The following is a 13,560-nucleotide window of genomic DNA, read 5'->3' on the forward strand; positions in this document are numbered from 1 at the left end:
GGGGTCTCTCACGCGGCATATACCTACCATGCAATATATATGGAGTGCCCCCCCCCCCCCCCCGGGGTTAAGGCCCGTTTTTCAGGAAGAGTATGGATACTCTGCAGGGCTACTTCATCATCCCTACTGCATGTCATACCGTAAAGAACTGCATCATCAGTGCAAAAGTGTATAGAAGTAGAGTTGTCACCGTTTATGCAGTTGTGCAGTTATAGTGATGTACAAAAACATTGTCATAGAGCAGTCAGTCTATATCCTGCCACAAACTTTAAAAGAAATATACATATTAGTAAATATTGGTAGTTCTATGAAGAATAACAACTAAATATGAAATGCAAAAAGGACAAGAAGGCAGGAGGAATTCACAGGAGTTACAAATGGAAAATGTGGGATGATGCCATGTAGGCCAGGCGGAAGGAAGATGTGAAGGAGGTAGAATATGATGTTGATGGTGATCACGGAGTAAAATGGAAGAAAATGAGGCGTTATTAGGGATGAGGGATGAGGGATTATGAACAGGATGTACAGCTGGTGAAGCAAGTGAAAACTAAAATAGAACGTAATAATGAAACTAGTACAATTTTAGTACTGTCTTTCCCCTAGTGCTAATGACACTAGTAGTATAGTGTCACTGACACTGTTACTGCAGTGTTAGTCATGGAATACAATCCTACACTCATTTCCCAAATCGTTTCTCCCACCTTCCTCCCCCTCCTATTGCATCTCATTATCCTGCACCCACCGCCGTTCATGCATGTTTACCCCACCTTTCCTTGGATTCCGGTTAGCGTGCTACGAGTAGTACGATGCTTACGTGCTAATGAGAGACGGCAATGTAATGCTAGCGGCACGACAGTATGTATGGCAACAACTAGCTTTAGTACTAGAGATNCGTTATATTGTGTGTGTATTGTCTTAATAAAATATGTAATCTCTTTTCTTCTTTTTTTATTTTCTGGGGAACAAAAATACGAAAAAAAATCCTTTATCTAGGGTGGAAAAAATCTTTTAGGGGGAAGGGGCCCCCAAAATGCACGAAGCTAGAAAATTTCCAGTGACAACCTTACTGGACGACTATCATGTACCTATCAACAGGTAGTTCAATTGAAAGTTAAAATTGCTACCACACGCGGGTGGAGCACGACTGCAATAACCCTCAAATACGACGGAGGTGTTGAGTAAATGAGTATCACACTTCGTGAAACGGCCCCCAGGAGAATAGCAGCTGCATTGTATCAAAGACAGCAACAAGAGTGACCACGGGTCACATTTCTCCTGGCATCCAGTGTGTACAAGTAGGTACATGTAGGCCTAACATTCTAGATAGATATTTTGGATGGCATTTCAGTGAAATTGGTGAAGAAGGGGAATCAGAACGAATGCATCCTTGAAGGGCAACTTTACATATTTACAAGAAATGTTGGAAAGAGGTTCCAGTCGAACTGGCCCAGAACAATTGGATACCTTCACAATTCCCAAATCTGAGGAGTTCAATGGATAAGTGAAGAAATCTGAAACTGACGCAAATGCTTGGAATAGAAATACTGGTTCTGAATCATTGTGGGGATCCTTAAAAATGTTCCTAATGAGACCAGCCTTCATGCCAACCTTAACACAGTGGTCACCATCTTTGACAGAATAACTCAAATCTCCCGATTTCACTACTGTGTACTGAAGGAAACCCTCCAAACCAGGCAGAACTGGTCCACTATAGTGTTGTTTTGCCAACACAACTTCAGAAGAGAGGTTCTCCTTGCCTTTGTGGACTGATGAATTGCCCTTTTCTGAATACCTACGGATAACCTGGGCAAGTGGATATTGTGGTTTTCTCACCATTTTCTTTAACTTACCCAAGAAGTTCTCAAAGGGGAAGGCAGTGAATGTATCGAGAGGACCTGATTGCATAACATCCCCAGCCAGATGTATTAAACTATGCACATTATAAACTAACATCTCTCTCCCATACAAATCGCCCCATTCTTGCACAAATACACGAAGAAGATCACCAGCATATACACAGTGTGATGAAAAGTGTAAGGGACTGCTAAGACAGAATATTGCGACAGCTAGCAGCAAGAAATTTCTGTAGAAAACATCAGAGATTTTTCCTCGCAGGGCAACAATACCGCTATACAAAAGAAATTGTCGGAATTCCGTTGCCTTCCATCTCTCAAACTCCACCAAGGATCGACACTTTCTAGGAAATTCAGATGGAAGAAACGTTTGGCATGAAACCAGATACTCAGAAATCTGTCTTGAGGCTGCAGCACCAATACGACAATTCGTTCTGTTCTTGCGGTTTGTTGGCATTTTCAGCCAATTCCAGAGAAGCCGTTTCATCACGCCAAGAAAGACCAAGTGCATCGGATCAAGGGGAAATTGGGAAACCATTCCAATACCAAGTTGTTGCAAGGGAGAGTGGTGACCATTATAATGATGATTCTCGTCTGTCATTTCATCGAAGTCGACATCGGTACGCAATGGTGCATCTAAGATTGGGAAAATAACTTTATTTCCAAAATATTCGCCTGCATGAACACACTTGTCACAACCAGAATATGCATTGTACGGCTTGATATTCTTTACAAATGCCTTCGCTGGTGCGTCGCAAATGAAACAGGAGAAACCTACTTCAAGATTCATGCCCAGACCATCAATCTGGACACCATGTTCTGCAATGTATTGCATTTCTGCAACGAAGTCTTCTAAATACTCGTCTATATTAGTTGGTTTTTTATCTCCGCTGAACAAACCTATTATGAATGGATCACATTTAGTAGGCTTAACAACTCTCCCCAAAATCGGCCAGAACTGAAGTTTAGAATTTTTGAAGAGGGGTAGCCCATCAACATTTACCTGCAACAACACACTCTGCAGTGAAAAAATTAATTTTTTTCTTTCCGGGGCTCTTTTTGCAACCGCCCCCAAAATTTCGGGGGCTACTTTTCATTTTCCAGGGCTCTTTTTCCACTTTCCAGGGCGACTTTTTTCCAAGGCTGTTTCCTCAAATGTACACACAAGCACAGTAGCTAATACACACTCGTGGGGGCGCGCACACACCACACACACGTCACACGCAGGCACACACGCACGCACGCACGGCACACACGCACACACACACACACACACACACACCACAGCAGACACACCACACACACACACACACACACAGACACACACAGACACAACAGTCAATATTCAAGACAGTTATTCATCAGACTGACAGACTAACATGATAATCACAACTCACAAGTCACACACCACAATGCACCCTTGAATAGTTGAATACATACAGGTTCAGCTAAACACAGAACTATTACGGCTAGCCCAAATAGTGGAATGTCCGCCTGTACGAGCTAGGAGGGATCGATTGTTTATACGCGAAGTCTCTTGCGGGCTGGGTCCAAGGCCCGCGTAAGAGGCCCTGGAAGCTGTCAGGGTTTGAGAAAGCGGCCGCGAGGCACGTGTGTATGGCTGTGCACATCGACGCTTCGTACGTGCCCTGCTGCAGGGGCGGCATTGATTGAAGTATGGGGGGCACGATTGTTTCAGCGTGTACTAATCACTACTAAAATTTAGAGGGTTGGCATTGCTCGGACTATGAGAGAGCGGCAGCAAAACTCTTTCGGGGAATTGACAAAAAAAGCTACAATCGCGGGAATGACACACGAGTGTGCCGCAGGGAAAAAATAGTACGTGTGAATTTCATTAGGATTTTCCGATGGATTACCGTTCATATAATCCTACGGGTCGTTGGTCCTACGGGTCTGACGTAGGCACGCCCGCAGGCACACCGCACACACGCACCGCACGCATGCAGGCACGCACGCACGCACGCGCGCAGGCACACACGCAAGCACGCCAGCAGGCACACCGGCACACACAGGCACGCCCGCACGCACGCACGCGCGCAGGCACACTACGCGCGCAGGCACGCACGCAACACGCCTGCAGGCACGCGGCACGCACGCACGCGCTGCAGGCCCAGCACACGCACGCACGCGCCACAAGGCACGACACTCTGATATATAACGCGCGGGCGCGGCGCGCCGCTTGATTGAATGCGAATACCACAGATGCATGCTTAATGATAAACACTTGACAGCCACACCGTACTAGGAATTCTACCGCGCTAGTGGAACCGGCTGCCGCTAGCCGGCAGAGGCCGAGCGAGATCGCAAGGCGCGGGGACCGATACGACCTGACAATCGATTTCCAGGCGACTTTTGCTTTTGGGGTCGCCCCGCGATATCGTATTTTCGGGGGCATGCTTTTGGCATTTCGGGGGCAAATCGCGCCCGCCGCCCCGGTGTATTTTTTCCCCTGCCCTCTTTTGTGCAGCCGTTAAATCTGCCAGTGTAAGGGACGACGAGACACCTTTTGCAACACCAAAGTGATGGTATAGACACCTGCAATTTGCTTTATATCATAATGCCGACTGTACGGAGCAATGTCTTTGGATCTTTGGGCAAATGAGGAAAGAAAGGTTTCAGGATTAAGGAGGATTTTTTTTTTTTTTTTTTTTTAATTTTTTTAGTTGTTTTTTTTTGTTTTTGGTCTGTTCGCTTCAGAGCCGCATGTGAAATCTTGAATTCATTCACCCAATCCACCAATTTTGATTCAAGTCCAAAAGCTGACAAGTTGTCTTCCTCATCTGAACTTGAAACACCAAGCACCTGGTCCATTTCATCATCACTATGATCCCAGTTATCAGTGCTATCATCAATGGATTGAAAGCTTTCATACTCAACCTCATCAACAACAGGCCCACTGGCATTGGGATCATTGTTAACTGGAATATCAGGAGTGTCAAATTCTGACGTGTTGGTCTGTTCACGATCAACAATATCGCAACCTACATTTAGACCCATCTCAACCTCGGAGTCTGACCGATGAATGTCCCATTCAGCCAAAAACTGATCTTCAGAAAAAACATGTATCCTGTCCTCTGCAACTTCATCCTCTGAAGAATCTTCATCGTCTGCTAGGCCTAGATCACCGGCAATATGATCGGAGTTCAGAAAAACCTTCTTCACAGCATTATTTTCAATTGACATCAAATGGTGGTCAATTTCTACCTTGCGCTTTCTCCAATCTGTCCATCTGGACGTGTGTCCACAGACTAGTCCATCATCAAAGCATGATTTGCATGAACGCTTTTGTCCCCCCTGATCCATAATCAGCAGAGCAAAAGTAAGAAGTCTGACCAACAACAGTTTGACGGATAGGCCTACCGTGCACGCCGTTGGGGAACCAGGCAACTGAGAAAGATAACCAGGCCGAGGGCTGGCCGGACGGGGATGAGCCTACAGTCGCGAAAGCCCTAGAAAAACACAAATAGACCAGGCCTTGAGTTCACGAGTACAAGAAGCACCTATGCAGGGTTCATAGTAGTAAGACACATGTTGAAGGACTTATAAGACTGTTTCTGGAGGCAAAAATAAATCTTTTTTACGCGATTTCTGATAGATCACCGACTATTAAAGGAATAATAGGCCCATTGATTATGCAAAGTTGACGAATGCTACAGTAACTGGCACGTTGTGTAGTTAATAAGTACATTACCTTATAGCGAAACGCGTATTAGTTTGTCCAATATCACTGCTGGTTACTAAGAAATGTCTAATTGAAATCCGCAGTCCAGGAAATTAGTTGACTGACTTGTCTACAGTTTCGAAACCGGATACGGCGAAACAGGTGTGATACAGATTTATAGTGCACCGGACATTTTCGCACGCATGCTCGGCCGTACGCAATGCTAGTGATAGTACAGTACCGTAACTGTATACGTAACAGTTATCTCTAATTGTAATGAACGTGGAATCCACGTACGAGTCACGGACGCTCGTGATAATGAAGTAGGCTGTGTTGGGGGCCAACACTATAGGGGGATCGCAGACTAACCACGTCCACAGACTAAACATGGAAAGCAGACGGCACTACGCATATTTACGTATATTGGTCAAAGGAATACACCTGTGTCCGAAATTGAAGACATGTGGGTACCCGTTCATTAGCACCCACGGTTATTTACTTGGGCATCAATACCGAGAATCGACCAAAGATACATTCTAGCTAGCTTCATTAGTCGTATCAAGCATTCAGGACAGAACCAATTCTCAACTCTGCGAATCATCCCGTCAGCAACATGTGACGTCCCCGTAACCGAATTCGACGCTATTGTTGCTTGCCAGACCAATTTAGCTAGTTGGCCCAGATTACCAGATTCACGATTTCATATTACGACATTTCTCTTATAATGAGCTCAGTGATTATGGAAGCACACAATATGCGTTTGGCTATAAGGTAATGTACTTATAACTACAGAAGGGTGCCAGTTTACTGTAGCATTCGTCACACTTTGCATAATCAATGGAGCCTATTATGCCTTAAAAGTAGAGCTAATAATATTTATATACACAATTGCAGAGCAGATAATTATTCCGTCTCCGTATTATATATAACAACAATCCTTACTCTCAAGTCAGAAACAGTTTATAAAACAATGTGAAAATGGCGCTTGGCGGCAAAACAATAATGACCATATTAAGTACCTTCTAAAGATTTCAGCGACCAAAACTAAGTTACAATAAGGGTGCCTTATTCTTTATTTTTGGTCAAAATAATACTATAAGACCTTTGGAATATACGCACGGAGGACAACCCTGCTAGTCTATGGAGATGCAGAAGTGTGCCTAAACTTGCAGCCTAGCCTAGTGTATAGCTGAACTGAAGCTCAAACTACCTACTGATCGGCTACAACTGCCAGGGAAATAATATGTCCAAAGTCAACCTTGGAGAAATAAAATTTGACATATGTGCACAGCCATTGTACTTACTCTCACGCTACTGTGCCACGCTGGACCATTTCAGTAACTGCAAACCGATGTAGAAACAAAAACTGTGTGCCAGCTGCCAATGAAATGGAATAACTACATGATACAGTCGCGCGAGAGTTTGCGAGAGCGAGCTGCCCAAGGATATCTCTAATCTGCTGGGGACGAACCTTAATTAAACTATAATGTATTTATAGCGAGTGTAGTGAGCTCTCTGAGACTCTACTAAACTAGTGGCGATCGCAAGAGTGGTGAAGTACCTTTTTACTGGGCAGCGACTTAGTGTTTCGGCTGAAACTGTGCATGTCTAAGATTCTCCATTCAATCAAGTACAAATACTAAACTAATAATACTATTACTACTACATCAATAAATAATAAAGAATGTACTAAGGTACTAAGTAAATAATAATAAAAATTAGCTAAGGTACACTAGGGGATCGGAAAATTAACGACGGCACCGCGGAACGGCAATTGCCGTCGGTGCCCCTATCAATCGCCGTATACTGCCCCACTTGAAAATCTTGTGAGTTTACATTCTCAGACTTCATTTAGTTGCACACCTGTCACACTCGTAGCTAAACCGACCAGGCTCTCCGACTGTTACACGACGGAGGAGTGTAACAGGAGGAATAGTGTAACCTCTCGCCACGTAGTGTTAAGCGAGATGGGAACCTGTGGCTAACTCGTAGCATATATGGTTATTTAGCTCCAAGAAACGGTATTGCTAGGGTTAGAAACTTAGAATACCTTACGTTACTGTGTATTGACGTTAGTCAAGCACACAGCTAGCTCCAAGAAACGGTATTGCTAGGGTTAGAAACTTAGAATACCTTACTGTATATTGACGTTAGGCAAGCACACAGCTAGCTCCAAGAAACGGTATTGCCAAGGTTAGAAACTTGGAATACCTTACTGTATATTGATTTTAGTCAGGCACACAGCTAGCTCCAAGAAACGGTATTGCTAGGGTTAGAAGATAGACAATCCCTCGCACAGCCTGGTCAGGATAGCACACAGCCTGGTCAGGTTAATGGTTATTGTCCTAGACTATTGTCAAATCAACTGTTGCTTTCACAGCTTTCATGGTTGACACCCATTGTTACTGTTAGGCTTATAATAACAAGACTTACTAGTATACCACAATTACCTAGCACCTATCTCAGAGAAATAACCAGTTTGTGATTGAATGCATGGGTCAGTGGCGGATCCAGGGGTAGATTGGGTGGCTAGTCACCCCCTCTGTTATGCTAACAATATTTATACATGTATACCAATTAATTATTGCCAAGCGCTGCTGTACATAATGGCACCTCATGCATGGGTTAAATTGAGTTACAACTCTTTTGCAGATTTTTTCACAATTCCAATGTAGAGTTTTGCTGTTGCCGTCATCCAAACGGTGGTCACCCCTTACATGTCCAATAATTAACGCAACTCAAACAAAGCACCCCCTGTACATCAAATTCAATCAGTGCCGTGCCAAGAGCGCAATAATTGTTCTACTAAAAGGAGAATTGTCATAGCCAGAATGAAGGCTGTACATGTACTTAAAAGTGCCATCGATCAAACATCATCTACATTTTCAAAATTTTGTGAAGGAGGACCCCCATATCCCTGTCTGTTTTCCACCCCCTACTTTAGATCCTGGATCTGCCACTGATGGGTGTATAATTGGAATAGAAGTGTGGTGTATAATAAAATACAGTGTGTTCAGCAAAGTGTATACTTGACATTACATTAACTTCTGGAATTCAAAACAAACCTACTGCCACTAGCTATGACAGGAGATACATATATATATATAGANGTGTTAGTACTGTTACTGCTGACGACGTCTTCCACAACACCTGACAGTTCATGTCCAGTACACTGTACAGGCCTCCTGTGCCAGAGCGAAGGGATGCACGTAAGATGGGAAATGGGTAGAGCTACTGCTGATATAGCGCTAACTGTTCACTTCCAATGCAGTCTGAAGCGTTGACATCTACAGTGTGGGAAACGGCAATGAAATTGTGAGTCATTGCAGCCCGGCAGACTAAGCTGTAATTAGTTATACAATAGAACTAAAATGCCAGCGGGCAATATTAACCTCCTGACGTTAGCTGGTGACCCTCAAATCAAACTGAACTGTAGTTTGGCTAGGTTAGGTCGATTATCAAGTGCAAATAAGCCAAAAACATTACCATTTATTAGTTACATTACTATTACATTGTCAGGCTGCACTTGTAAATGTAATAAAATTTCCTCTTGCTATTGAGATAATGTATTGTACTCAAGATTTATGAAATGGGTTAATTTGTCATGTTTATTGGCTGTGAAGGAAGTAAATAATCTTCCTTATAGTCTATTAATGATGACAATTTCCATTCTAGGCATGCACAGTGAGCAGCTGACAACAATAATTTAAATTATAGCTCTAGTTACTATATAGCCTTTATTTTGATATGTAGTACAGCAAGGATAATATGCCATGTTTATTGGCTGTGAAGGAAGTAAATAACTGCAATATTAAGTCAGGACCCCCCCTCCCCCTCCTGCACATTACAGACTAGCTCAGGCCACTGCTCCACAGCAAACATTGACTCCTGGTGTGACCCTGTTTGCTGAGCGATTTTATACTATAAACCACTGTGCAATATTGTATCTTCCTTATAGTCTATTAATGATGACAATTTCCATTCTAGGCATGCACAGTGAGCATTATAATGAGCTAAGAGCTAATGAGCTATATAGCCTTTATTTCAATATGTAGTACAGCAAGGATAATATTTTTAATAACAGATATACAAACAGCTTATTGTGAAGGTTTCCCACCTTTATGTATCTATGCATTTTCATTACAGGGAAAACCAAAGAAGACGAAAAAGTTTGCAGCAATGAAGAGAATGATAAGCCTCAGAGACAATAGAATGTACATTTAAATATTGAGCTTCAAAAAGAAATAAATGCGTTTGTAATATTTTCCATTCTACATATGGTGGTAATTTAAAAAACACATCTAACTAATGAAATAGCTGCATTGTAATTTTCTATGTGACTATGATTCAATGATACCCCAAGCCTTTTGATTTGAGGCCTAGATAATGAAACTTTAATACCACTTCTATCTATAATGTGATCACTAATTTAACTCGATGCTGGTGAAATAGAAACTTGAGACCCCAAAGCATATTCTGTGCAGAAGCTGGGTTGGAACACAAAGCTTTCATAGTCTATATGCAACAGGCCTGGCCTTTATCTCGTGTGGATTGTAACTATACATTTAGTACTTAAATAATCTCATTTGTGATTATTTACCCATACTATTTTAGAAAAGATAAGAAGGACAGATTAAAGAAGAAACGCAAGACACCAAAATCTGACGGTTCAAACTTTTCTATACGAGAAGTGTAAGTAGTTGTTTGATTCTAATTGTTTCATATAGTATTAGTAGCGATAATCTTTACAATTGAATAGTGTTTACTTTATAATCTTTCGCTACACTAAAAGTTAACATTGATGTCTAAAGTGGTATTAAAAAACTTAGAGGGCACTTAAGTATTGTTACTTTTTAAACTGAAATGAAGCTTGCAGAGGCTGTACATTAAGTTATACTTTAGAGTACAATTTGGCAACATGGATTCAACCTTGCTGCCCTAAAAAATTAAGTGGTTCCCTTGAGTTTACTAAATTATTATTTTCTTACAACAACTACTATTGTGTCTGTTCAGGAAATTATGGTTACATGTTACTAACCCATTGATATTCTCAGGCACCCACTGACCACCCTGATAATCATTGGTTTCAGTTGTTAGCATTCATTTCTAACCTCGGAAAAGCAGCAGGCATTTACTGGTTCTGTCTGTCTATAAACTACATGTTACGTCCAGCAAGCGGAGTTTTACTGTGTGAAAAGAAGCTATTTTATGAGTAATAATAAATTCTGGAGGAAAATTTGAACCTGCTTAAATTTATCGTGACAAACTGGAAGATAGCCCTGGTTGCTCGAATCTGATCGGATGGCAGTAGTATACCAATGCCCTCCAGCCATTGTTCAAAGGTTGGAGTTGTGCCATAGATATATTCAAAAGAAATTGATGTTTTTAAGGGTATTTGTTTTCTTGTGTGTAATAATACATGTTATGTATCATTGCAGCCCACAGACCTCATCTGCCATGTTCTTCCAATACAATACACAACTAGGTCCACCTTACAGAGTTTTGGTGGACACGAATTTCATCAACTTTTCAATTAAGAACAAACTGGACATTTGGCAATCAATGATGGATTGTTTATATGCAAAATGTGAGAATAACATATAAGATTAACTATGGAAAAATACGTTTTACTATGTAGATTTCCTGAGGAGTGAGAACATATTAGTGATATTTACACTCAATATATATTTAGTACCCAGGTAACAGATATATGAAAACTATGTCTAGGATTACCAAAAACTTTCAAATGTGTAGGATAACTATAAAAAATATACATGGCATTTCGAATTTTAATAATTATATTATTATAACATCAGTGAAACCTGTGTTCTTGCTATTTAATAACGGATATATTTTGCAGGCATTCCATATATCACTGACTGTGTGATGGCTGAGTTGGAGAAGCTGGGACCAAAATACAGGGTGGCACTAAGAATAGCTAAGGATCCTCGGTTTGAAAGACTACCATGCATGCACAAAGGATCGTATGCAGATAACTGTCTTGTAAATAGAGTTACACAGGTACGTGGCATTTATGTCTATAAATCTATTTATCTATCTATCTATCAATCCATCGATCAATCTATCTATCAATCTATACAATATATATATATATATATATATTAGGGCCGCCTCGCTCAAAATCTCAGCCGCCACACAGAAATTTGTCCAAAACACCGCCTCGCTGACCAATATGGTTCTTCCATCAATAAACTACACTTTATTGAACTAAAATTGAAATATAGCTTAGAATGCACCAAATTGCACAATTTTTTCAAAAATTCCGGGGGGGCCTGCCCCCAGACTCCCCTTGCTGAGCGAGCACCTGCGGTGCTCGCTTTGCTAGGACCTAAAAATGCGGAAATACATCCAAAAAAAAATTAACACCTTACATTTTCGGCCAGGCGAAACACTGTATATATATATATATATATATATAATATCAGGAGTTAATGAAGACAAAGGAGTTTGACTCGTATTTGGTACGCAAATTCTCATGCACAGCAACTCGAAGGAGGCGCGGCAGGGAATTTAGGCCGTATAGTCTAGCTGAGTGCAGAAAATGTGCTTAGAAATTAAGTTTCGTTGTGCCCATGCTGGGTTTAAAAATTAAAACTATTTTACATTTAAACTATAGTTAGAATGCCTTGTTTTTATGGTTGAATCCAGCAGTTTTTTTTTAAATAAACGCTGCGCTTGTAAAATATCTGAACTACTTCACCCGCGGAGGAATGATGTGTATGAATCTTAGCGAGTAAATTGACGCTCCAGCTGATTGTAGCTTTTCGCACATGTGTTTTGCATAGCAACCATTACTATGCAATTGCAGGCAAACGCATGTGTTTACACCTTACTTATCATCACCAATAGTATGTGATAAAGGCGAGAGTTAACGTCGTCATCACCCGGCTTTGTTAGCCGAACAAAAACTTCTTCTCGAGATAACGTACGGGAGACACGATCCCTGCCACGTCTTCTTTGAGTTGCTGTGCATGAGAATTTGCGGCTTGGCAACGCCACACGATGGTAAATAACGTGAAAACCATGTCGTGCAAAAGTATGATTTATGTCAGAACGAAGGAAGCAACGCGGTTTGTAATACTACCGGAAGATAGAATAAGGACCAGTAAACAAAAGAAGCTAATGTTTGTATACATTTGTATTTTTATTCACATCAAACTCGTACGACAAAAATGTAGTGAAATCAGTACCAAATACGAGTCAAACTCCTTTGTCTTCATTAACTCCTGATAATATATATATAGCAGTGTTTCCCCTGCATTGACACGAGCGAGGCGCGCCGCCTTGCTCAAATTCTCAGCCGCCACACAGAAATTTGTTCAAAACACCGCCTCGTTGACGAAACTTTAGACAACTTTAAAAAAAAACATTCAAGAGTCTTATACAATGTGTTCAGAATAGCTTAGAATACACCAAATTGCACCATTTTTTCAAAAAAAAATTGGGGGGGCATGCCCCTGCACGTACCCCCCTAGCTTGGCGAGCACCTACGGGTGCTCACTTTGCTAGGATCTCGAAACGCACAAATACACAACACACACAAATTTACCACCTCACAGACGTTTTTGGCCAGAGGAAACACTGTATATAGTAATATAAAGTAAACTTAACACTGATGTTTATTTATGCAAACCAACTAAATTATTTACACTGTGACATGAACATTGACAAAGACCGGTGAATAAATGAACATCAGTTAATGTGCAATATTGCTTTATATATATATATATATGGAATTTAGCAGGCTTGACGTCAACAGTTGTAGTGCAACTGTGTGCAGAAGCTAGTTTTTATGTTTCCCAAGCATATGACATGAATGTGGTCTATTTGTTTCGCCTTGTAACGCCACCTACAGGTCAAAGAGTAAAAGTGGTAAAACACAGTTCAGCAACTGTGTGTGTAAGAATTAAGTAGTTTTTAGCTCATCTGACATAGTCAGATGCAGCTTGTAGAATCGCATGATCGTCCGTCCGGTCGTCCGTGCGTCCGTCCGTCCGTCCGTCC

General features: G+C 41.5%; 1 protein-coding gene across 3 annotated transcripts in view; it reads left to right on the forward strand.

The window, feature by feature from the left end:
• The window catches only part of LOC106807712 (rRNA-processing protein FCF1 homolog), a 52,732-nt gene that overhangs the window by 33,244 nt on the left and 5,928 nt on the right, over window positions 1-13,560 (forward strand). For 2 of the 3 annotated variants that reach the window (XM_014810143.1, XM_014810144.1), the window contains exons 5-8: window positions 9,682-9,749; window positions 10,150-10,227; window positions 10,974-11,122; window positions 11,396-11,556. In XM_014810143.1, coding sequence (XP_014665629.1) covers window positions 9,682-9,749; window positions 10,150-10,227; window positions 10,974-11,122; window positions 11,396-11,556 — 456 coding nt within the window. Of the gene's footprint in view, window positions 1-9,681; window positions 9,792-10,149; window positions 10,228-10,973; window positions 11,123-11,395; window positions 11,557-13,560 lie in introns of all 3 variants that reach the window. The other variant, XM_014810145.1, reaches the window with a different exon arrangement.

The sequence above is a fragment of the Priapulus caudatus genome, unplaced genomic scaffold, assembly GCF_000485595.1.
Source record: "Priapulus caudatus unplaced genomic scaffold, Priapulus_caudatus-5.0.1 Scaffold229, whole genome shotgun sequence".
In the NCBI taxonomy this organism is placed as follows: Eukaryota; Metazoa; Priapulida; class Priapulimorpha; order Priapulimorphida; family Priapulidae; genus Priapulus; species Priapulus caudatus.